The sequence below is a fragment of the Pseudomyrmex gracilis genome, unplaced genomic scaffold (genome assembly GCF_002006095.1).
Source record: "Pseudomyrmex gracilis isolate BER0280 unplaced genomic scaffold, ASM200609v1 scaffold_78, whole genome shotgun sequence".
In the NCBI taxonomy this organism is placed as follows: domain Eukaryota; kingdom Metazoa; phylum Arthropoda; class Insecta; order Hymenoptera; family Formicidae; genus Pseudomyrmex; species Pseudomyrmex gracilis.
In genome coordinates, this window is record NW_018020662.1 from 339053 (window position 1) to 365963 (window position 26911).

At 40.2% G+C, this 26911-nt stretch overlaps 1 protein-coding gene across 8 annotated transcripts in view; it reads left to right on the forward strand.

Annotated features, from left to right (window-relative positions):
• The window catches only part of LOC109855004 (neurobeachin), a 181000-nt gene that overhangs the window by 56187 nt on the left and 97902 nt on the right, over window positions 1-26911 (forward strand). For all 8 annotated transcript variants that reach the window (XM_020428732.1, XM_020428733.1, XM_020428734.1 and 5 more), the window contains exon 2: window positions 4040-4144. In XM_020428732.1, coding sequence (XP_020284321.1) covers window positions 4040-4144 — 105 coding nt within the window. The remainder of the gene's footprint in view (window positions 1-4039; window positions 4145-26911) is intronic.

A 26911-nucleotide genomic window follows, 5' to 3' on the forward strand; every position in this document is an offset into this window, starting at 1 on the left:
TCGGCCGCGCGGCCTTGGCGGGGCACTGACCTCGGCCGCGCGGCCTTGGTGGGGGTGGAGTCACTGACCTCGGTCGCGCGACTGCGGTGGAGTCACTGACCTCGGCCGCGCGACCGCGGCGATGTTACTGACTTCGGTCACGTGATTACAGTATATATATATATATATACATATATGCGTATGTGTGTGTATTATATATAGATATAGAATATATTACATATAATATATATAATATTCTCTTTTTTACCCTTTTCCCTGTCACGTGTTGTTTTTCCACTTCTCTCTCTCACTATTTTTTGAGTTTGATTTTCGTGCGTTATTTCTGACATTTCTCATATGTGTATTATATGTTTTATAAGACGTATATACTATCTATCATCACGGTGACAGGTTGTGTTCACTGACAACACGTTAAATAAAAATAACAATAGCGTGCGCGTAGCGCGCGCCTGTGTTGTGCTAGTGTCTTTAAAAACGTGACTAAAGTACAGTCATGCGACTTTAGTTACGAGTTGTTTTTTCTCTTCTTACTGTCGCGTGACTTTATTTTAGTTACGTTTGATAATCACGAGTGTGATTTTTATGCGTTACTTCTGACACTTCTCATTCATGTATTATATGGTTTGTAAGACCGTCATGCTTTGTTTCGTTTCTCTGTGTGTTGGCGAGCACTGTGATATTGCTCCATGGAAATCTTCTTACTTTTTAATTACATGAATTTTGCGTATAAGAGGCACTACCGTGCTTCTTGATTTGTACAATATGAATCGAGAAACACATTCTCGAGAAACGTCCAATCAGCTCCGAGATAAAAGTAGCAACAATTAATATCGAGAGTATTGTGATTATGTACACACGCTTTTTCTGGCAAGAGAAATTTAAGGGGCTTTGCATGTATCATCTCTTTGATAATTAATTTTGAAGATTCAAAGGACACAAAAAACTGTAAAATTGCGAAATTTTGCCGAGGTAGCGATTCGAACGTGATAATATGAAAATTGCAAATCGATCCCTCCCGTCGCAGAAGGGTTTTTTTTTTTTTTTTTTTAAGCCCCTCGTTCGGCTCTCCTTTCGATTCCCGACACACGAGATTGTTAAGATTCGCGCGAGCGATATGGGTCATTCGAAAAATCGCTCTGGCGGTGGCATATCCGCCCTATCGGCAATAATAGCTCTCCATCTCTTCTTCTTCTCTCTCTCTCCCTCTCTCTTTCTCTCTTTTTTCTCTCTCTCTCTCTCCCTCTCTATTACGCGGAGACTTATTTTCCTCAAGGGATGAACGATTTCCGGGGAACGGCCGGCGCGTGACACCGTAACTATTGAACTACACATCATGATGCTATCTCTCTCAGCTTTTTTCCCCGTGCAATGACTAACATGCAACACATCCGTGGAGATTTTGTTATTCTCTCCGAATTTTAATTTTATATCTTAATTTTTGATTAAATAATAAAATTTTTATTTTAAACAGAGACCGTAAGTTTTGCTGATGACATAACCAGCAGCGCGCGTAAAATGCGAAAGAATTAAATTAAATTCCAGACGCGGAAGTTACACACTCGTGCTTCTCAGTACATTATGTGCGCAAGAATGTAATAGCGTTGTAAATAGTTGAAAGCACGCCAAAGCGGCTGTACACCAACAATTTTGTTTCTCTCACTTTTATGTAACGTTCCGATATAATAAAATTCGGTCCGCATGCACTTTAGAAAGCAATGTACCAAAAAGCTATTAAAGAATATATCAATAGAACAAAATATTTACCGTGTCGAAAAACAAATTGAGACTCTCTTATCGATAGATAAGTTATATGGATAATAAATAACGTTACAAAAAATATTTCAATTGACGAATTTGAAAGCTGAATGGAATTTATTGCGACGGGATATTTTCGTGTTATTTTATTATATATATATATATATAGAATTCGTATTTTCGCGAGTTACGAGCAACAATCGTTCGTTTTATCGATAATTCTCAAATTCTATTAGCCGATTTCGCGCAACGTGTATCAGTCGTCGTTGAATTATCCTCTTTCACGAAAATTATTTGCGAAATTGAGTCAAACGCGCGGGGAAATGTTTGTTGAAATTGTCGGTGCTTTTAGTTTCGAGAGAGTTGTGCAGAATTGAGTCGCGAACTTTGTCATCTTATTACGCGCAACCATGAGCTTTCTGGACATGCTAAAGCGAACCGTAGTAGTAAAAGCGCTCGGAAAAAGCAAGAAAGTCCGAGAACACAGAACTGCGCCTCTCTCTTTCTCTTTCTCTCTCTCGTAACGATTCTATTTTCTCAACATTGGTTTACACTTTGGCGGCACCAAACAGCGGTATTAGTTGCGCGCGAGTTTTGTGAAAGAGTAACATTCCTCTTTCTACGAAAAGCGCCACTATCCTTCTGTGTGCTGCTGCTTCACAGAAGAATAGTTTTAGGGAGTATTCTTCCGGAATGTGTAACGAAACCGAATGCCTTTCCGAAACGACGATAGTCGATCTTGTAATGCAGCTTCTCGGAAACGGAGAATAAAGGCGGAGATTTCTGATGCTATCGTTTCGATCGGAACTGTCGAAGCTACCGATAAGCTTCGATTTTCAATTGTTTTCTCGACACAATCGGTTTTATATAAACGATTTCTCGTTTTAACTCATGAATTTTTATGACCGATCGACACTTGTATAAAAATTGGTCGCAGCCAGGACTTTTAGATACAGATACGGCCATGTGATCGATATACCGGTACCCGAAGGTTCGGAAGAAAACCAAAGCGCGACGGAAGAGCGATGGGTGAGAGAAGGACGGAGAAAGATGGGAAGGACGAGCGCGCGAGAGATACTTCTCCGGAAATTACGCTCTCTCTCCGTGGAGGCGGCACTTCCGGTCCGGCTATATATAAGTCGTTCCGCTAAAAAGAACCGCAAGCGGACGTGGCTCGTAAACTCCTCCGAAATGTTTTGTCCGAATCGTCTTGGATAACACATCGTTACTACGCAAACCGCGATCCAAATGCACGCAAAGTCCTCGCCAAATGACAATTACGTACGTTTGTACGTACATCCCCGCTAATTATCCAGCGCAGATCGCGTAAAAAGTACACGTTACGTAAATACGTTACGTTAACAAATGGTTTACGATGTAAACGGTTTTTTTTTGTTTTTTTTGTTTTGTTTTTTTTCAGTTGATGGAAACATGACGCGGAGAACAAGAAAAAAGCGTTTTTTTAATTTTTTCTTCTTTTTTTTTTTACGCGCAATGCATAAACAATACTGTAACATCCTTAAAACATACGCAATATGTACGCCGTGTATATTTCGACGATGCAAATTGTCGGCCGTTCGTACATGTATCATAAAACGCTGATGTTTATTCATTTTATAACGTATCGCGCACGAGTCGGATATTGTTTTTCAACATCAAACACATTTAATGAACCGAGAAATTGGATATACAAAAGCGATGCTGTATTCGATTTCGAACAGAATGAGAAAGAGAGAAGGGAGGAGAGAGGGAAGGAGAATGTCCTATCAATTAATATTAATAGCATTGTCATGAGAGATAATCGGCGAGTGTTTGTCAAAACGATTTTATTTGTTTCAACGTAGCGCGCGTCACAGCAAGTCGGATTTTGATATAAAACGAAATACGCGTTACGTAAACCATTCGTTTGACATACATCCGGCCATCGAACGACGAGGCTTTCAGTTAGCTACGTTTCCGCGATTAAATACTGACGATGCATATATAACATTTCCCCGCGCCAACTTCCGATTCGCGTTTGCGGAGAATTATTATTTATGATCGCTATTCTCATCTATATCTGGACGCACAAAAGCCAATATAACGTGTATTCACACAAGTTAGAATATGAGCTTTTGCTTTGTCGAGCATTGTTACGGTTTAAAATATACCGCGAATTTATGACGCGCTGTACACACACACATACATGTGTATACATATATATATATATATATACATATTGCATAATGTGAGCGTCACAATCGTCGCCACATTTTTCATCACAGGAACATTTTTGTCTTTACAGCTCGTGGGCGGCGAATTCGACATGGAACTGAATTTCGTGATACAGGACGCGCAGAACATCAGGCACATGCTGGAGCTTCTCGATCATTGCCCGCCCAATCTCCAGGTAAGCGAAACGACGTGACGCCAAACTAGGTCGAATTAATTACGAAATTGTGGAAAATATATCTCACGTAAACCCCCCGAGGAGAGAGAGAGGAATGTGCGATGGGGGGAAGAAACGACGAGCTGGCGTACAGCACACAACATCGTCGATATCGCTAGCAATATCGGTAATTGAAATTGAAAAACCCATTGTATTTGCGCGTATATACACCGCACTTTTCCCCCTCCCATCGGGGGGGATCGCGATTCTTCAAAGTGCGGAGCACATCGCGCGAAAGAAAAGTGATTTCTAAGATCCTCCTCGCGCGCGCGTATCATCGAGTAGAGTCGAGTTACTCTTCATTGTGGTCGATCGAACTCTCGAATTGCACAATTCTCTCTCCTCTCAACGGTTTGTACCGCGAACTGCAAATTGATTATTTATTTATATAAGCGGATTTTTGGTTTTTGTTTTTTTTTCCCCGCCAATTATATTTCATTCGAATGCTCTTCGCTTCCACCAACACGTTTTCTAAAAGTGAATTAAAATCACGGTTTCAATTTTCTATCTTTAATCAAAGTTTTATAAATAAAATTAATCGATATCGAAAAGCGCATGTATATAGATTTACTTTCCCCGTTAATGTGTATTTTAGTACGAGCGTTCATCCGAAAATATCCGATGACTATGTTTATCGCAATCAGACTCTTGTCCGACGTTAACGCGAGACTCACTACTTGTCGCGGCAAAGTAATTCTGTTCTACTTCTGAACACGCGTGTTATCCTCAATGAAAGGGCTGGCGATCGATATTGTAATAATATCGCACGTATGCAAGAGATACGGATAAATCAGAGAATCATCAGAAAAAACGAAAATAATTGTTTTTTTTTTTTTTTTTTTTTTTTTTTTTTCTACTGGTTACAGTGAGACGACATAATAACGACGTTACCGGAAAATCGCGAAACCGCAATGGCGCGCGCGCGCGTATATAAACATTTTCTGGTTTTCTCTCTTGCTCGCACCACTGTTCGATCGGGAGGGGGGAAAAATGGCAGGACGCGCGCACGATTCTCGGTGCACAAAGGAGCGGAATCCATTACGCGGCAAATTTTTCTCGGATGGGAGCGGTATTGTTTTTTTGCTTCGATTACACACGAGATTTATCACCGTTGTTGAGGCATCATTCGCGCATTCTCGGTTTTTCGCGCAATGTGAAGCATCCAGAAGCGCATCGATTTAGCGCTGAAAAAATATGATCCTCGCGATATCGGGCACTATCATTGGACAAAAAATAATTGGTTTTAATCTGATCGATACTGATCGATGTGCCAACATGTAAAAATGTCGAAAGAATCGTCATTTTTTAGGATATTTACCAGTACATAAATTGTTCCAATCCATTTTCGTCAAATTTGCAACAATAACAAACGCGCGAGTTCTGTGAGGTCACGATTGATTTTTCAATAAAATAATATATATATTTGCGCTCGCGTGTGTTCTCGTGTAAAAGTAATTGATAAATTTTAAGTACACACGCAATTAAGCGACTTCACATTTTCGCGAATTAAATTTCGTGTTTTAACGTAACTTTTAATAAAACACGAACCGCACGGCTTCACACTTAATTAAAAAAAAAAAAATAAAAAAATACGCGATCGTAACGTACAAAAAGTATGTTTCCCTAACGATCTTTTAGCTGCCGTAATGTACGCGCAATATTACGCGCGTAGATATAACGCGAACGCGCGCCTGTGCATATGGTTATCTCACGTACACCATTATATTTCGAACAAACAGCGTGTTATCAGCGTATAGTCGGATGGTGCAAAGATTAAAACGAAAGACTTTCCGCAAAAAGCACCACCATCTGCTGTGTATCTTCGAAGTTCGTGCACGCCCGGCTTCGTTAAAGATTGCGCGCGCCACGACTTTTGGCGAGGAAAGGAAAGTAAGGGAAGACGACGAACTTTTGTAAATAATAGCGGGTCCTTAGTCGCCATGTCGGGCGGGAGGAAAATCCGTTTACGCTTTCGTCGCTCTTCACAAACTCATACACGACACTTGAGCCTTCACTGCAAACTTCTGGTGCGCGCGTGAAAGTAAATAGAAATTTTAAACTAGATGGATAGAATAGACAAAGTTATGACATTCTGTTCCTCCGCTGATCTGCCGCGGTTGCTTGTTCTTTTTCTCGTCCCGACAAAAAAAAAAAAAAAAAAAAAAAGATCAAATAAATCGGCGCGCGGTGGAAACGATAAAATTCAGATTTTCGCGAGTTCTTCGTGCGTGTATTTGATAAAAACTACTAATTCTCGATTAAAGTCCAAGTAATTCCGCGATTTATGGCGAAATCTGTTGCTCACGGATAAGCCAGTCGTGTCTGGCAGCTGTTGTTGGGATAGGAATTAATTTTTTATCGTGCACGCTCGCAAACCGTCCGTTTCAAGATCGCCGTACGAAAGCTGCAGGTAATAGCGTAAGGATAAAAAAAACTTCCAATTTCATTTACGACATATGCAGAATTCTGTTATTATTTTTTTCATATATTTTATCAAAATCTCTCATTTTCAACGCTATCTGTTCTTTAAAGTTTCAATTTTGTGCGCGTAAGGTTCCCTAATTTGACATTAATTGCATTAATTGGCTTCTAAGAGGCCAATCATGAAATTATTCGAGAAAATGGCAATACCGATACGTTACTGCCTGTGTATATATATATCTTATATGTATAAGATACATATATCATATGTATATATATATACATATAATGGTAACCTTCTCTTCCTCAGTGTATATGTGCGCGCGCGCGTATGTGTTGATGCCAGTTGATATAATCTGTTACCGATCGGTTTCTGCCGTCTCTATGGCTTCGACTCGAGAAGCATCTTGAAATGTTAATGCTGTTAAGGGAGTTTCCGCGTAGGTATTCTCGATATACATGAGAGCTATCCTTCGACTAGCTTCTCTTATTTACAGTAAATGACTCTCAAGGTGCGCATGTGTATAGAGAGAAGAAAATGACTTAAACTTTTTGGTCCGTAATTTAATAGCAACCACTCTTTCGAACGGATATAAACTTCTATTTACGTGAAGTTTTGTTAAAAAAAAAAAAAAAAAAAACTCGAAGACGATAATAATCGCAATTTTAAAAAGCGAAAACAAAAAAAAACTGTCAATCAAACAGTTTTCGAATTGATTTTCTCGGTTTAATATCGCTAATATATTTGTCATCATATAGAATACGCAAAATCCCGTCGGGTTTTTGAAACGCATTATATGCACGTTTCACCATATGTTCGCGGGGGCCATCCATCTCCTTGAGATCTAAGCCAAGCATAATGGACCGGCGTAATGCTCGCGCGGAAGCGTATTCCACCTTAAATCTCTAGCATTTTTCCGTTAGAATCTTCGAGTAGACGAATATTCTGCGGAAACCGCAAAACCGCAGCCGCGACCGCGTTAAACAGACACAATGCAGTTTGAAAGTGCCATTTTGCGACGCATTTGTATTTACGTCACTTTGAGAAATCGACCGAGCGCTTTCTAAATGAAAAGCTCGCTCTGTGTGTCCTCTCTTTATTTCCTGTCTCTTCCGCCTTTCGGCAAACACTTTGGGAAAACCTTCGTACGAGAGCGAATTTCAAAGAATAATGAGACAATGATTGATTTGAATAAGAAAGAGAACTTAAGGAAAGTTGCCGAGATGTGATCTCTCATCTTGTTAAAAGAAAATCGCGACTTATTATCAAATTAATATAACACTCTCCTTTGTCTTGATTGCGTCTCTAAAAAAATTTAATGTTGGAAAAAAAATTGAAAAAATAAGAAACTCGAATGATTGTTTCTGACGATTGATAATAACGAGCGAAGAGTCAAATTCAATTTTCAGCGCCGTAAAGCAATTTCAACATTCGCGAATGAAGATGCGGGCACGTGGTGTGCTTTCGAAGAGGAAAATTAAAATGGATGAGACATCGTCTCGAAAGAGAGAGAGAGAGAGAGAGAGAGAGAGATCGGATAATGTGGACATCTCTCTCTTCTCGAGTGCTATTTTTAGGAAATGCCAAGAATATAGAAGTTAAGACATTCCTTTTGACGTACTGTTGTTTACAGTTGATCGGATACACGTCAAATCGAGTTTCGCGCTGTCTGTTATCGCTCGCTCGTTTCAAAAGAACACGACGTTTCTTTGCTCTCACAGTAAAACTCATTACAATATTTTTCTCATTCCTCCTATATACGTAAGTAAGGATATTCAGAGAATTTTTTATTTTGTTTATTTGATTTTTGCAAGATATTTTTACACAATACGCTATCATTTATTAAAATATAAAAATGTAAGTTTTTTTTCATGTAATAAATAACTCACAACTTTTTATGTTAATGTTATTGATCTATCTGACAATAATCCATTGAAATACATAAATCTGTTGCCGAGAAATACAATTAGGAAAAAACTGCAATTTTTAAATTTATAAAATAATAAGAATAAATATAGAATTTAGGAAGCATTTTTTCCTCTCTCTTTCTCTCTTTCTCCGTCTCTCTCTCTCTTCTACACATATGTACACGCATATTTATTTCTGTACATGATAAATTTACAACAAGCATAAACAAGAATATTGGTTTTTTACTGCACAAAGTAGAACACCGATTTGCGACGAGAATTACAATGTTCGCGAACTCGATTTTATCCGGGTATTATGTCGCATTGTTATTTTGATGGGTCGGATTACTGTTGGTGAACAATGCAGTCCGCGTGTGTGATGTATATTTTATGCACGTTATATAAGCTTGAGATATTTTTATAGAAATGGATGAATAATGTTATTTGGATAGAAGTAACGTGTACGTGAATGATAAATCAGTAATATAAAGAAATAATTAATTAATCGCACATTAATTATACATTAAAGCAATAGAGAAAATAAACGCATAATATTCTTGTCATCAAAAATCGGTTAATTACTAAAAAAAATATGATTCACGCTGCAATTCTCTATGCGATTATTTAAATCAGAAATTAAAGTTGCATCTTGCTAGATTCAAATGATTGTTCGATCTCGCGCGTTCGTGATCGTGACTTAAATGTATTCAGCGAACAATATATTAATATTAATGAAGGATACGGCTAATTGGCTGCACATTAAATATTACAAAGAGAACGGATTATTAAAGCGCAACCTTTAGAATTCGGACCCTATTACTTCCAATTGATACACATCCCGAAGTTTCATTAAATTTCATTATACCTCTATATATTGCGTTCTATTCAGTTTACGAACTATTAATATCATTTAAGCGTAATAACTTGGATATTGCACGGCCATTCGCAGCCTTTCATAAATTGTGAGACAAGTTATGGATGCGTTTGTGCGCTGTAGGTAGCAGACGTTGCAGGAAACATGTATAGGGTTGTAATTCCTGCGAATATGACATTCTTTTTTTTTTTTTTTTCACTAAAAAACAAAAAAGGCAATCGGCCCCGATCGGTCATCGGACTGCTATTCATCAATATTTCTCAAAAAAAAAAAAGAAGAAAATCCGATGTGTGTACACTTTCATAGTAAAATATAAATAATTTCTATCGATTTATTGACTGCAGTAAAAAACAAAAAACTTTTGATCGGTTATATTTTCGTGATATACATTGAAACACGTGTGTATGTGTGTAAACTTTGTTCCAGATAATAGTCTATATAAAAATGATTGTTTGAATATAAGTTTTTCTTATTCAGATCAACGATTGTAAGATAATTGTAAATGTCACGTACGAAACCGATGATTTGACAGCTTGTTACTTCGACAACCGCTCTCTCTTTCTCTCTCTGGACGCAGAGATTTCACGAATTATTAAATTTAATTTATTTATAAGCATTTACAATGACAATATCAGCTAATCGCATTATTACCGGAGAATTGTACGTAATTACCTACTTAATAATTCACACGATAGACGGAAGGGAATTCGACGATTTCCGCGGCGCAATTTCCAGCTCGTTCGGGACTGAAGATTCACGATGAAATTAAATGTCAAACATTAATTAGAGAGGCTCGAAGTCACATAACAATTAAGTGGCAAATATCAACAGCTTTGGTCTTTGCAATATGTTTGTTTCCCGTTCTAACGCGTTATATTTGAGTTTATCAATTACATTGTAATTGTTACAACAAAGTTAGATGCTCGTGATTAATTCGCTTATTAATGCGTTATTGCGCAAATATTCCTGATCAAAGAAAACCTCGCTCTGCACAAATTTTGTAATATAATACGTATCCGTTGTAGTATACACGAATTTATATACTGAGTTATATATATATGTATATATATACAGAGTGTCTCACCTAACTTGAGCATTCTAAATATCTCGCTCATTTTTTATGATAAGAGGATGCCGAAAAGGGTCTTATTTAGTTCGAAGAGACAAATACTGTAATAAACAAGAACTTTTTGGATTTGTCTTGATCCTTGCCTATCATATCGCGAGGATAAAAATATGTACTTTCAGATAAAAAAAATGACAGTGACCTTGAAAAAAATTTCCTGTTTATTACAGTATTTGTCTCCTCGAACTGAATAATGACCTCTCCGACATTCTCCTATCATAAAAAATAAACGAGATATTTAGGATGCTCAAGTTAGGTGGGACACCCTGTATATATGTGTGTGTATATATATATACATATATATATATTATTGGATTTATGTGATTATGATTTATTATTATATCTAGTACACTTATAAATCAAACGCACGTACGCATTATTGTTCTGTATTTCTCTATAAATTGTTTTATAATAATTTTACGTCAGTATGCCATTAAAGAGCTATTAATTATTAGATTGGGATCGGCAATGTGAATATCCCATTTAAATATTGTTTCCCAATGCTCGCGATGATTTTACAAGCATTTACAAGTACGCTTTTTTTCTTTTTTCCCTTCACACGTATGACTTTTTTATGCAATGCAGAATTTAGACAATACTGAAAAGAGTAAAATTTTATTTAAAACGTAATATCGATTACATCGATTGTTTTACGACGATTCACATTTCCAATTTCATGTTTATGAAAACACATGAATTGTTATTTAAGAATATTCTCACACGATCTCTCTCTCTCTCTCTCTCTCTCTCTCTCTCTCTTTCTCTCTCTTGCTTTTCCTCTTTCCTATTATATGTTTCTTGTTTACCAAAGCTTGGCTACAACTTTGAAGATATTATGTAGATAGCAAGAGAAACTTGCGCGATAGTTAAAGGGAAAGGTTGCATCTTTCCAAAGATAAGGTATATTGTGCTTACAGTTGATGAGAACAGGCACTCGTTGACGGGCCAATGAGAACGCCTCCTTTATATGCGTGTAGCGAACTCGGTAAATTAGCTATCCGGACGAGAATGCAGATTGTAGATGCAATGTATACAGATAGAGAGACGTCGGTCGAAGTTCCGGTTATGCTTATACTTACAGCTATTCGTGTTGCACGTGCGTCGTCTAATTACCTATGCATCAAATCGGGCAAGAGCGTTCGCGATTTTGTGTATATGCGGTTGCGGCAGCTGTGCGCCGAGAGGACGTGTCTCACAGGAAATCGCAGACCGCCAGGTCGGTGCGATCGGGTGGCGCGCGATTGTAATTTTCACCTCCACGTTACAATTATGTTTCCCACTCGTGTTACATGCCGACGCGATTATATGCGCGCGTTCCTCGCGTATATATGTGCCTCTCTCTCTTTCTCTCTCTCTCTCTCTCTCTCTCTCTCTCTCTCTCTCTCTCTCTCTCTCTCTCTCTCTCTCTTGTGCGCGCTCGCGTATGAATACCTTGGGTTATTAACCGAGGCCGGAATATTAATCCTGGTTAGCGGCACCAAGTGCCGCGATAATGGTGACACTTGTGCCGTGGTCACGGCGAATTTATGTCGAGCGGTCGAGTCTCACGTCGCGGCTTATTCCGAATATGAATCGGAGTCGATGAATCGCGTTCGCGTGCGCGGCTAATTGAAGTTTATTTCCCAGCCGTTCGCGCTCGGTTTTCGACAACAATGGGACTCGAACGACAAGTATTGTTGCAATAATTTGGAGCCTATGGATCGAAAAATACAGCAGGATTCTGCGTGTCGTATATGTCGTATATGTCAATTTAATATTTTCGCGCAACGATGACACGCGCGTATTACGATCGCGATGCGCGATATTTTACAAATTCGCTGATTGTTCTCTGTGACAAGTGCGCTCTCTGATAAGCCAACATTATTTTACATACGTGCACACACACATATATATATATACATAATTGAAATAGATACAACACACACGAAGAGAGAGAGAGAGAGAGTTGGAAAATATATATCTTGCGAAATAGTTTGTTGATTTACGAAATTTCGAAGAGCACTTTCTTGATTATATCAAATTCAACGCGTGTATTCGAAAATTTAACTTGGTATATTGGTATAAGATAAATTTATCCAACCTAAACGTCAGCAGTCGAAAGTTCTATAAAAGAAAGTTATTTCGTACTCCTGAAATATATTATTAACAACCGAGGAGAGGAGAGCAGACATGCTCGTGTCAAGCTCTTAGAGACTGTGAGAAAGTTCTCTCTCGTAACATTTTCAAGAAGTTATATGCTGCTGATATATGCTAGTCGGCTATATTTCTATAAAAATTTCATCGGAACCTCCGCCATACATCACGCGGCATGTGCGCCTATATTTCCCCCGTACTGGAAAGAGAATGATTTCTTGCCGCCACACCGCAACAGTTTCATAAACCATATAACATATCTCACAAAAGAAATATATTCATAGTAAATTTAACAGATAGTCGGTAAATAATACCGGCACGTATAAAAATTCAAAAGGATTTTAAATAGGAATATTTTGTATGAAAATATTTTTGATGAAAATAAACATTAAAAAAAAAAAAACTGCGTCTATCTGCTTCGTCAAAAAGCACTGGTGAATATATCGATATATACATATATATATATATATATATGGTATATACCACAATATGTATATGTACGTGTACACCCACGTGAATTCTAGCTCGCGTGAATTCTAGTTCGGAGATACGTTCACTCTCTGCTTATCAAACGTTATTCAGAAAAAATCGCCATGTTATCGACTGATAAACGTTTTGCACTCTAAATCATAGTCCGTTCGATTTAGCGAACTCGACAAGTTTTCAAACGAGCACTCTGCGTAACAAGAATACCACTCGATTTTCGTCCGTCGAGTTTTCATAACTGCACTGTGCCGGTTGAACTAACTCTCTCTCTCTCTCTCTCTTCTCTCTCCTCCTCTTTCGCAACGAGATATGTACTCTATTCGATATCGAGCGTACGTCAATTCAGATACAGACGCACGCGCGACAATGCACGCTCGAATGATCAGAGTTCCAAATATCCGCGGGGACAAAGGCGAAATGAAGACAACGAGAGGCGATCGAGTGGATACGCTCGAGCGGAGATTCGACGTCGTTACGCCATTGCGTGAGTAGAATATATTGATTTATCACGGCCCCCCCAATCCACCCCAATCACACCGTCGTCGTCTCGTCGCCGCCAACGTCGCCTCTCCCTGCGAATTTCTCTCTCGCTCTCTCACTCTCTCGTTCTTCCCGCCTCGTCACTTCCAACGCGCGCGTTCTCTAACTCCTGTCTTCGATTGTGGAAACCGTCGTTTTCCCGTTTGCGCGCGCGGAGTTGTACTTCAACTCCGACTTCACCTCTATCGGCGTTCCGTTCGCGCGCGACATCCGCGCGGGGCATTATTGTCCCCGGTATTGACGATGTCGCCCTTGTTATGCCCGGACTCTCTCCGCGCGCATCGATCTGCGCGCGGGATATATCCACATCATCCGTGGCCTGTCGATGATATTATGTCGCGTTGACGAGCTCTACCGGAACTTCTTCCCACTTCGTCGTCGTCGAAAGATATATATTCGGTGACCACACGCGATATGTATCTATCCGTCCGCAACATATATTGTATTATACCTGATGGCGCGACGATATGTGAAATTGTGTATCTCGTGCTATTGTGTATCTCGCCTATGGCTTCGTTCACTATTATCGTAACCGTCTGTCGTTACATTTTCGACGGAGTTTCAAATCGCGAATACACACAAATAGCGCGATTAAAATACTCGAAGTCTCGTTTTCTCGCGCGCGCGTAAATGTTTTTCTTCTTTCGAGATTACATTTCAAATGCATCGCCCGCAATATATGTGTCAACATTCGAGTATTCTCAACAAAGCCGGTTGGTTTTTTATTTCCGTGTACCATGAGGAAAAACGTCGATTTTTCCACACGGAGGAAATCGTAGAAAAAACTACCCGTGTCTCGTAGGTATTGATGCAACCATCCCCCTTGCGCGTCGACATTGCGTCATCACTACACAGTCACTACTACCACTGTCGAGCGTTATCGCGAGAATTCTATTCAGACGGCAGGAACCCTCCAAGCATCGAGCATCTAAACATTCCGCGGGTGTAATCGAGTCGGTGCAAATGCATCCTCCCAACGTTAGAAGGGCTCGGTTTCAACGGAAAATCGGAAATTCGCGAGGCACCGCGTATTTTCATTTATAACTCGCATATTTCTGCGCAATACGGGTTCAGAAAGAGGGTCACGTCCCGTGGACTTCAGAGCCTATTGAAGCGAATTCGCTATTATTTTCTCGGAAAGTTTGTCTTCTCGCCTCTCGTATTCGATGATTAATCGTTTAGTGAGGATGAGCTTAATTCATCAGAACGCCACGTCAGAACCGCGCCGCATCGCGCGGAGTGAAAGAGAGTAATTAAAAAGTACTGCATTGGGAGGATGAAATAGCAATTTGGATACGTTCTCGCGGAAAAAAAGCGAATACGAACACATGAAAAATGTACAGCCCTAACGATCTCCGGTCTTCCTTAACTTCGGTAATAATAGCCAGAAAGGGAGAGAAAGAATATAAGAACACACTCTCTCTCTCTTAATGTCTCGGTGGAAAAGGTACGAACAAGAAAAAGTCAATATCATTTGCATCAAAGGGTTTTGTAATGATTCCCCTGGTTCTTTATTACGCGCTCAACGCCCGTTTCGCGTAAGTAAGACGAATGAGTATTAATGAGGAACAATTCGTCGTGATTTGCACATCGTCCCGAAGCGCGGAGGCGGGCGCGGGAGATAGACAATGGGGGCATCAGCATGCGAGATACCCACCGCGACCCCTTTAAATCTAAGTTGGACCGAGATCACGTACGGGGGGAGAGAGCTTGTGTGAGAAGAGGATAGGCGACCAGGGGCGAATGGTACGCCAACGCGTAAACAATGCGTAACACAGCGGGATTCGTGAGTTATTCACGGACCATGCGTCCCATTTTTATGAGCCGAGCGCGCGTCGGACTGCGCTAGGCAAACAGAGAAGAAAAATGCACTGAAAAGAATGTTCCGCGACGGGCATTCAGAAAGTTGCGACCTCAGTAAAGGGAGACACATACGAAGATGAAACTTGGAAACATTGTTCGCGTAACATCATGATTCCCGCTTGACACAGTAATTCCCGTTAGAGCGACTAATAATTCGACTCTGTACATATTACGCGCGCGTCGCGTACATTTCGCTCTTAGGCTGATGAGTTTTGAAAAATTACAAACTGGTATAAAAAAAAAAAAAGTGCAAGAAGCGTGAAGATACACCTACTCCGTTAAAAATATATTTCTTTTTTTTTTTCTCTCTCTCCCTCCTTCTCTCTCTCTCTCTAACAAAGTCTTTATTTTTTTTTCACAGCAAGAGCACTAAAATAAAATACCTAAAAGCTAAAAAGTCTCATAAAATCTACATCTTATAATAGTTCCGATCCTCTTCGCGTGACTAACGATTGGAAATATCGATTCTGACGGGAAAAAAGCGGTTTCGTTTGCGATCATCAGCACGTACACAGAAGCCGAGAGGCTAAACCGTATCGATATGCTGATGAGGATTTAGTTCCACGTCACGCTCCCGTGACGATATACCCGTGAACGTAAAGGGAGAAACGATCCATCCAGAAAGGAGAATGCTCCCTGCCTCTCGGTGCCCGAGATGCATTCTGGTGACGGGGTCTCTCTTGTATCCTCGCCCTTCTTCATTTGCTCTCCGATTTACTTGCCCTTCCCTACAACGACGACACTTCGCGAGTCGCGTCGCGATCCATCGCGCTGGAAAATTATTCCACAGAGGGGAGTGGAAGTGGTAGCCACCATCCCCCCGCCGTTTCTTTGGAGCTTCGACGCCTCGAGATTTCACGGCACCAATTGTGCGATCCCGAGACTCTCAACAGACGTGTAATAGACGCGACTGACGTCACCGTCGATAATTTAGAAATTTCCGTTCAAGCCGAGGCACTGACCCGAAAAATCGCGAGACAGTGGCTTTCAAGTGTTTAACTGAGAGTCTAAAATTATCGGGGCGCGCACTGTTCCGTTCGCGCACATATCGATCTCACCTCGCATACGGGAGAGAACGCGCGTTTCATAATACAAAATATGCTAAACTGTAAGAACAAGACGAACGCGCACTTTATTGCGCATTTTACTTATAAAATGTTTAGAGATGCCTTTCAATTCGCCGGCTGAATTGTGGGAGAGAAGAAGAATGTAAGTGGAAACTGCGCGATCTCTATTTCACAGAAGTGCATTAGTAGTTCAGCTGTGACGAGCTATTTCATTCACATCGCCGATGCTTTCGTGATCTGTAACAAATCTGAAAGCGAGACTTTTCTTCCAGGAAAATGTGTTTTGTACATTTTCAGTCTTACAGATCTCTTCTGTTCGTGACGAGTCTTATTATAGAATCTTATTTTAAACTGTGCAACAGTTCTATAATAACACTCAGATTCAGATTCTATAATAAGACTCTCGTGTAAAATTAAGTGCAATGTTTAGAAATTAGATGTATTTGCAATAACAGCATCTGACGTATAAGGCGATGGAGAAATCTATGTCGTTTTGCACAAAAAAAATGGACGGGACTTGATTATATTTACATCTGCACGCGCGCTTATTCTGATATTGGCTTGTGGTTTTTCATGCTTGAAATTTCCGTTTCACGAGGCCGTATATACGGTTACGGGAAATACTTATCGAAGGAATATTTCCTGTAACCCGCTCGGGCGCAATAAAAAATGTATCGATTCATAAATTCAATCGGTTGCGTTCTCCATGTGCGCGCAACGTCGTAAAAAGTCTTATCCATAAAAAATGTCGTCTAAAACTTTACGTTCGTATAATACTGCAAAAGCGTTATATGGGGCGTATAAAGATCACGAAAATGCTCGTGTATATTTCATTTGTGTACTTCAGTAGAAAACTTTTTTTTCTTTTTTTTTTTTTTTAAGATGCTACACACACCATAAAAGCGCGTGTGTATATTTACGTGGAATTAAATAAAAATAAAAACGAACAGATTTAAAATAAGTTCAATATTCTGTGAATTGTAAAATACACGTAAAACGATAAAATTTTCGAGTGTGAACATATAACTCGCACGTGTACAACACACTTTTTCACGTACACATATCTCCGTTAAAAAAACAATGCGTCATCATTACAATTTTACATATTGAAGCGCTTTTGTTTTTTTTTTTTTATTAAATCATTAATTTCTCGCGGTGAGAAATGAAGATTGATGAAAGGTTGAAAATGACGAATGTTTCAACAATTGTACAATAATGTTTTATCTTCGCGTTCGGAGAAAACAGGATTTTTTAAATAAATATATTTTATCAAATTGCGTCGATTAAAAACAAATCACTTGATGTTAAAAGATTGAAACAAAAAGAAGTGTATTTATTTGAAAGATAAATGATAAAACTTGACGTTGTAAAAAAATTCATGTTTCTCGATAAAAACGTTGCGAACGTTAATAATTTCGTAAAGCGTAGTCAAGAGAATCTTCTTCTCGCACAGCGAGACTATAACGAGCTTTCGAAACTGAAAACAAAACTGACGGGCGCAATCTCTGCGCTCACAGAGGATTCATTACGATCGACTTATTGAAAACATAAAGCTTTAGTTTTCATCCGTAAGACAGACAGACAGACAAGCTTCCATTTACTTTCGCCTTGTTCTCGTCTTTCGGTGAAAAACGTCTTGACCCGCGCTTCGATCATGTGCCCGTTCACTTTATTGCCAATCAGAGACTACGGAGAATAATGGTGCTCGTCAACTCGCGAACGAAACGAAGTGGAAATTCCGGCGCCGCCCCGGAAGCGATTTCTATATATATATATATATATATACACACACACCTTTCTTCTTTTTCTTTCTTACGGCTCGTTGAGAAAAACGATATAAACGTATCCGGTGTGTATAAAACTCGCTTTTGATTAACAGGCGATACAGTAAATCTTCGACACTGTGTACAGAATGTATACAGATACGCTGGATATGTTGTTTTTGATATTTTTCTGACAGATGAGATAACAAATATTCTGTTTTATACATGAAAGTAAGAATAACAAGAAAAGAAAATGTTTGACGGCGCGTTTGTTGCGACGTTTCCGTTTGTTCTCGACAGACGAAAAACAAGTGTACGCCATTATTGTTCGTGACGTACGCGCGAAATGTTTGATGTTTATTGATTAGCTGTCGTTTTATAAAGCGCATTATGTGTACGATAAAAATGTTACTCCCGTCTACTCTTATCTCTCTGGTTTTTTACGCGGTATATATTGCCACGCGTAAAATTGCAAAATATAAACGCGTAGCGCGTAAAAGAAAAACAAAAATATTTTTCTGTGTATATATAGTTATTGTACTACGCATAACACGTTTTCCAATAGTATTTTAGATATATGGGCGGGATTACCTTGCGCGCGCGGAAACGCTCACATCGTCTTGCGCGATTTCAATTTTCCGCTCGACCCGCGGTGGTACACGCTCTCGCGATTTTCCCTCGCAACAGCGCGCCGATCGTTACGCGCCACCGCACAAAGAGAGATCCGTGCGCCGCCATTTCGCTCGCGGTCCCTTATTTCCCTTTTTATTTCCCCACAAGAACCGCGCGTATATCCGCATGTTCGATTGAGCTGCAAGAGCGGAAACAACAATGACTCAACCCCTTGGCACGGCAGCCCCTGATGTAGTACCCACACCCGCGCTCTATGTACGTATACATATCGTCATCCCACCAACCTCATTCGCCTACGGTGAACTTAATTAATGCCCTTTTATCTCTCGTCCCGGTGACCGCAAACTTTATGCTCGCCCGATGGCGGTCGCTTTAATTCACAACACACCGCGTCGGTGACGCACGCGTCCCGGAATAATTCATAATACTCAACTAAACTCCCGGAGAGGCCCGGGAAAACGGCCATTTATACGTCGACCGTTGCCTTGGAGACCAACTGGTCAGGAAGAAGTTCGCGTCTATTATTTGCTCGGAAAGACACCGCTTCCTTCGGAACACATAGGTGTTTCCGTCCCGGAAAAGTTCGTTCTCGAATCCTCTCCGCGGATTCGAATCGCGAGACTGCAGCGGATGCAGCGGCGAAAAAAAGAAAGATTGCAATTACAAACATCCGCGCGCGCGCGCGAACGGCAGTTATACTTGCCTCTGCTGCAATCGACGCCGGAATTTAACGACCGGGTAAACGAGTATTTGTAGCGCACCGCGATTTTCACCGCACATTCCCGGTGTACGTTCGATCGAGCGGAGAGCTATTTTCGCAAAGGGGATAGCGAAAAAAAAAAAAAAGAAAAAAAAAAGAAAAAAGAAAAATTACGGGAACTTCATTCCGATCGCGCGCGCTCCCGCGTAATTAAAAGGATGAGTGTCGGAAGTTTTCCCTGCAGTTCGCAGAATTTTAAATGTAACGGAAAGAAAATCCATGCTTAAATTTTCTCTCTCTTTCTCTCTCTCGAAGCGTCTCTTTGTTTTCTTATCGCCGAGGTACATAAATCGTTCTTGTATAATGACACACGTCCGTTTTGGATGAGATATTTCGGACGACCTGTACTAGAGAATCTCGAGAGTCCCTGTAATTTCATAAAACTGCAGTACGTCAAATTACTGTCCGAGTAACTCGCCGTAGACGAAGAAGAATTCTCGCGTGTAACAACGTTATCCGCCGTGTTGCGGTCGAAAATTTTCTGTCTTCTCCGCGCGAACGAGTAACAAACTTGTTGTTGTGGATGCGATAATTTGATGTGATTGCGTTTCGAGGATAATACGATTTGGGTACGTGTAAAATTACGTTGTTACACAACGGACATTGATAGCAAAGGGTGTTCAAAAAATTTTTCGTACGTAATGAAAAAAATATCGTTTCGCAGGAAATTAAAATTGCAAAGAAGAGACGATTATATTCTCTAAAGTGTGCGAACATTCGCTTTAAAGAACGAAAATACTGTCGCATATGATATCAACGAGTGGCAGTATTTTCATTCTATCGTTTTGAGTAAATTTTCACTCCTCCGGAAGTGTATGTTCTTCAAGAAATTTAGAGAGTGTAAAATCTAACGCGGCATCATCCAAAATAAGATACAATACAGATTGCGGATAACGAAAATTCTACGTGCTTGCAAATTGCTCCGTAAAACCACACTATTATGATATCGCAGCCTCTGTGTGTCGTGCAACTTGTATGCAAACTAAATTGCGTAAGATAACAATGCAAACATAATACACATATTACAATGCAATATTCTAAATTGTTATCATTGAATTATATGGTCGACAATGTCGCGAATGAACCACATACTTTTTTTTTCTTATCGCAGTCTGTAACTTAAAAATTAGGGCAAAGATAATTTCTTGTCGCGACTTCAGATCTTTCTCGAATTAAAAGAAATTACGGAGAATTGCGGTAATTAACCGCAAGACGGATAATAAACGCTTCGGTGCAGCGCTGGTACAAGATGCACTTTATCATTAGACCGATACATCAAGTTTGACCTGTTCAAACTTGGACAGTTCTCTCATTTACCAAGAACGAGTGCTTCTCTGCCATCTGGGACCGAAAACTCGTCGCGCGCGCGCACACACATACGCGAGAAGTTTAAAATGCATCATGAAAACGTCGGACATCTTTCGGGAATGACTGTCCCGCGGGATTGTTGTTTTATTCGGCGCTCGGCCCCGCTCGTGAAAGTTACATTTCAATTCGAATAGCGGAGGACGGGCGGGGCGCGTCAAGTGAGAATCCGAAGACGTTCTGTCGTGCGCGGGGTATTCGTCAACGTGCTCGGAATCGCGAACGAGCGTTCAATCTTATTTGTGAGGGTTTATCTCCATAAATCCCCGTTAGATTTAAACGTGCCAGAAAGCTCATGTGTGTGAAAAGGAGTGTGTGCGCGCAAAGAAAAACAGTATGTACACACAACACAGTTGAGCGAACAGACAAGGAGGGAGAGGAAAAGAGAGAGAGTGTGTGTGTGTGTGTGTGTGCCAAACGAAATTTCCATTCGTTCCGAAATTGACTGGGGAACGAACGGAGAAGAAATCTGCACGAAACACGAGTAGTAAGACGCCAGGCAGAGGATGTGTACAGGAAATACCGCGCATATAGGAAACAAAATTTTCCGCTACGAGATAGGAAGCTACGAGTGGAACCTTATGGTTTCGTAGTCCGTGTATATCAACCGTATTCCTCCCGGATTATGTAATCGAGAAAAACAAGTTTATATTCCCGATCACAGGAGCTGCCCCGACGTGAGAAAACGACGATGCAGGTACATATCTATACTCAAAATCTTATCACGATCGATTTGTTTTGTATCGAAAGAATGTGTTCTCATTTCGAGAATTTGGTCGCACAAAAATAATTTTCTTAATTTTCGGGAAACCGAAACACAGAAAAAAAAAGACTATGTCTCGTAATTTGCTCGAAATATTTTCGCACGCGTTTTACGGCAGGTTATCTTAGTCCTTAAGAAGTAAAACCAAAATAATTAAATGATGGCGATTATAATTATTTCAAAGTAGGTGACAGACACGATTCTATTTATCTGTATTGTACATACCGATATATATATATATATGCATGGAATTTAACGTAAACGTACGAATGCGTTGTAATACATGACGAGTCGTCCATTGCCTTAGTTTGGAATATATCACGCGGCCAAGTTTCTTGAAGAACGGCGCAATCAATTCGCATCCCGCTTGCAAAATACATCGCATATATATACATATATATATATATGTATATATATATATATATATATATTGCGTTAGTTTGTAAACTTCCGTGAGCTGCCGTTCGATAGGAAATCGCCTGCGCGATCCAGTTGTCGGATTATGTTTCCAATTAACTGTAACTCTCCGTCGCGTGACTTCATCCGGCTGATTCAAGTCCAAGTAAAGCAAATATTTAAGCGCAGACACCGTTTGAAACGATATTAATGTTAATGCGAGTAGAATACGCCTCTTTCGAAATCTAATTGTGAATGTTAAAAGGATCGCGTTTCTATTATATATATATGGCATTTACTTCGGCCGTGTACCGCCGTCGTCTTGATTTCTCTCTTTGAGTTATTAGCGCAACATAACGAAATTACATTTCTAGTACATTTTGCCACTGTCGTGTTACCCGCGAGAGCAACAGCGACACTAAGCGAAGCTTTTACTTATGTAAATTAAAGTATTCTTAACCGACTGAGTGCTATTCCCGAGAAAAGCTCTTTCTCTCGCTCTCTCTCTCTCTCTCTCTTTTTTTCTCTGAATAAGTATTCTGCAAGAGAGTGTTTTGTTTCACCCAGTGATAACGTTTCCTTCTCTCAGCAACAATCGTGAGAGACTTCACACTCGCCAAGTTTTTCACCTGTCCGTCGATAAAAAACACGGTTAGAAAAACTACTTTCGGAAAGATATAAAAACAAAAGTTTAGTAACCAAGATCGGTTATACACATATGTTGAAGTACTCTTATTGCGGCAGATGCGGAGAAAGATGTTAGTTTTATGAGATGATCTCTCACAAATGATAATAATTTCAAGTTACCCGAAACTTTCCGGTCGGATCTGACTATATAGTTCTTGAATAATGGCGCTGTCTTCAGAAGAACTGGTAAACACTTTGTAAGACATTTACTACATTCAAGAGAGCGATTTTAATTAACTAAGATAAGAGAGAGAGAGAAAGAAAGCGACAGAGAAATAGAGAGAGAGAGAGAGAAAGAGAGAGAGAGAGATTTAGAATGCATCTATCCTGTTTACATAAGAACATCAATATGCTTACACATTTCCCTCTTGAGCGCTCCCTTTCCAAGCCTCTGTGGCCATTTAATCTTCAATATTACGTCTTTGCCCACAGAGTTGTCAGATTAAAGCGGACATCTTCTTTCGCATTTCTTACACGAGGTCTATCTTCGGATGCGTTTCGAATTCCGTGAATAGCGGCTCGCGTTATCGAGCGCGACATCGTTTTTATTATTAGTATTCCGCGCGATCGCGCCTCATATCTCGTCATTTCGCGCGAGTTCTCCAGCGCGAATATATATATATAAATCTTTCTTTTTTAGATAAGAGGCGAAACTATAACGTTATAAATTGTCGCGAGAAATCGGCGCCGAATTCTCGCCACGTATTTTATTTCGGGATATTAACTCCGTATTAACCCATTGTACAATGCATCGCGCGGATAAATTTTTAAAACATTTCCCACGCCTCTCTCTCTCTCTCTCTCTCTCTAATGGAGAATTTTAAGTTTCCATACGCGGGTTTTTATGGCTCCGTCGCTTTCCTCGTGTACGCCTTCACGTGCGAGGTTTTCTCATCGAGAAATAACGCTCGGCTTCTCATCTTTCACGGCTCTTGCTACACACCAGCTCTCGTTTCTAATGTGAAAAATCGTGGCTTTCGAGTGACGGAGCTTTTTCGGTAAGTGGCAAAGAGGCAACTATTTGGGTTGATTGTAAGCTCTCCCATAAATCTCTCTCTTCGCGAAGAAGAACAAAAGCAATCAAGGTACTCGCTTGTACGCGGGTTTACGTAATACGTGTGTTTGCGCAAAGTTTGATAATATCCTTGAAATAAGAGAAAAAAATAATAAGCAGTGTTTGGTTGTTTTTTTTTTTTTTTTTTTTTTTTTTTTTTTTTTTTTTTTTTTTTTGTTTTGTTTTTAATTTTACCGAGTTGTGGACAAGTTTGTGTTGCGTTATTATTTGCATATTATGCGGCGTTACAAACTTTGCCTCCCCGACACACACGCGTGTAATACACATAGCTATGCATATCGCGCGAATACTACCGGGATGCAAAATATGTACACAACTATGAAACACCTTACCGCATATTATTTTGTGTGTAAACACGCCGCATACTGCGTATCTCAGAATTTTGTTTAATTAGCGGTTTCTCATGGTAGTTTCGCATAAACGTCGTTAATGACTAGTATCTGCATAAATGCGCACAATGCGATTTTCGGAACGATGCTTCGATACGAAATAAATATCGTGTTAATTTCATTAAAAAATTTTCACCTCACGCGCAAAGCGCGTGTAAACCACGAAATGAGCGACGCCAAAACCGAACAACACAGACACGCGCGTTTTCGGATTTCGCCAACTTCATTATTGGCTCTCGTTTATTTATTGCGCAGTTTCCGATATTGTCGAGTAAATCGCCATATAACCGGTGCGACTGCAACGTTCTGGGCATCGCCATTTCCTCTCTCGGCGCTGATAAAACCGATAAGCGAGATCATTTGAGGTAACAATAAAACCAAACGCGACTGTTACCACAGTCAATCCGCGCATCCGGAGAAGAGAAAATCGAGACTATGTGTGTGTAAGTATGCAACGTCGACAGGATGCCTGCGGCATACGGAGTCTCCCATCATAAGATGAAGAGCGACAGGATGATGAGATCGGGACACCGGAACTGATCAGTCCTGCGTGTGATAGCCTCTCACCCGATTGCATTCTAATCGAGGCGGCTCGTTTAGTAGTGGCACCGCGCCGGTGCGTCGAATTGCGGCATGTCGAAATTTGCGCTCCCATACCATCGGCGAGTCAAACCGATCGCATTGTTAGCGCGTTTGATTTCTTTGTTAAAGAGCGCAAATTAATTAACGCCACTTTTATCACTTGTATACATTCTCGCTATAATTATCGATTATCAGATATCTTTTTCTTTGTTTTTCTTTTTCTCAATTGAGATTACTAAAATTATTGCACGAGATGCGTATTTTGCTCGCTCGCTTATTTAACTCGGCGTGCAAGTTTTTTTAATCTCAAACTCTCGTCAAAACGGAAATTTAAACTAAAAAAAAAAATTAAAAAAAAAAAAACGAAATATTATTGTAACAGTTTTGTAAATACCCGTATATTCGAGAGGTGCTTTTGTAAGTATCGTATTCGAGATCGGAAAATTAAGAAAGTTTAATAGCAACGTTATCCACTCCCAACAGCGGATATACCATCAAGAAAAAATCCTGATTACCCAACCTGGTGTACGTACAGAGAGCCGTTTTCCGTGAGCGGACGGCAAATGGCAGGGATTACACTCTTAAAACTTTCACGCGAGAGAGCGGCTCCCCGGTTTTATATCGATTGCGTTAGGACAACGGTCGCTATCCATCGCGTTTATCCGAAAGCTCGCCGGATCGCTTTCAAACACGGATTCGGCCGTTGGTTTTCTATAAAACGCCAATAAGGTGAAGAAACGTCGGCAAGAACACACGGAGAGAAAGAAAGAAAGAGAAAGAGAGAAGCGTAGAATATTTTGTCCTCTATAATTCACAATGTCACCCGGCACGCGATACCCTCGTCGATAGGATTTCGGAAAATAAAAATCAAGACCCTTACGCCCCTTCTGCTTAGCGATGAAAGAGCTGACGCGAACGAGATCCTTATAGATCTCGAGGAATAGGATAAATAATCTCTGTTCTCGATCGCGCGGGCCATTCCGTTTATGAAACCACTTGAACGGAAACGTTTTCCGTTGTGAAACGATAGCTTTCGGTTAGTTTCAACACTTTCGCGCTCTCGTTTCCTCTGTTCTTCAAACACACAGCTCCACGGTACTCCGCGATTCTCCTTTCTTCATGACGCGCTTTGTCGCCGAATTTAACGCCTCTCGTCGAGCGCTTTTACGAGCGTCAAGATTTCGCGAGGGATTTCTTTTTGCGCGCGCGCGCGCGCGCGGGAAAAAACGCAACGGTCAGCATTTCGATTTCATTGTTATCGGTATTTTTTTTTTTTTTTTTTTTTTTAAGAGAAAACGTATCGCGTTTGTGCCATATACAAGCTCGCAAAAGCGATCGCTTTTTTCCGCAATGCGCAAGTTGGCGAAGTCCGATTACTCTCGCGATGTGTTTTCTTTTTTTTTTCTCGCGAGAGAAAAGTTTCAAAGATGCTTGAACAATAGCGCGTATAAACGGACGATCATTATTCGGCGATCGTTATTCACGCTACGACGACTCGAGAATCGATGAAAGATAAATATACAGAATAGGGGAGCCCCCTCCGATCGGCTTCTCGTTCTCATATATTGTAAATTTGACCTTCCCGAGTACGTTTCTAAAAGTTTTAGCCGTCGCTCATTGTTTATAAAAAAGTTTCATAAATAAATTTTTTTTTCCCGACAACATGTACATTTTTTGTGTGTTGAAAGCATGTAGGCAGGGGGGGCTGCGACAGAATCGCATTACGTTTTTAGATGCGCGAAATAAGAAATACACATAGCATTGCTTGCAAAAGAAAATTTGCGCGCTGATATATATCGAGAAAGATCTCAAAAATGAATTTGCATTATTTTATGCGCGTTAATACATCAATTTACTTTCTTTTTTTTCGCTTTTTTTCTTTTTTCTTCTAAGAAAC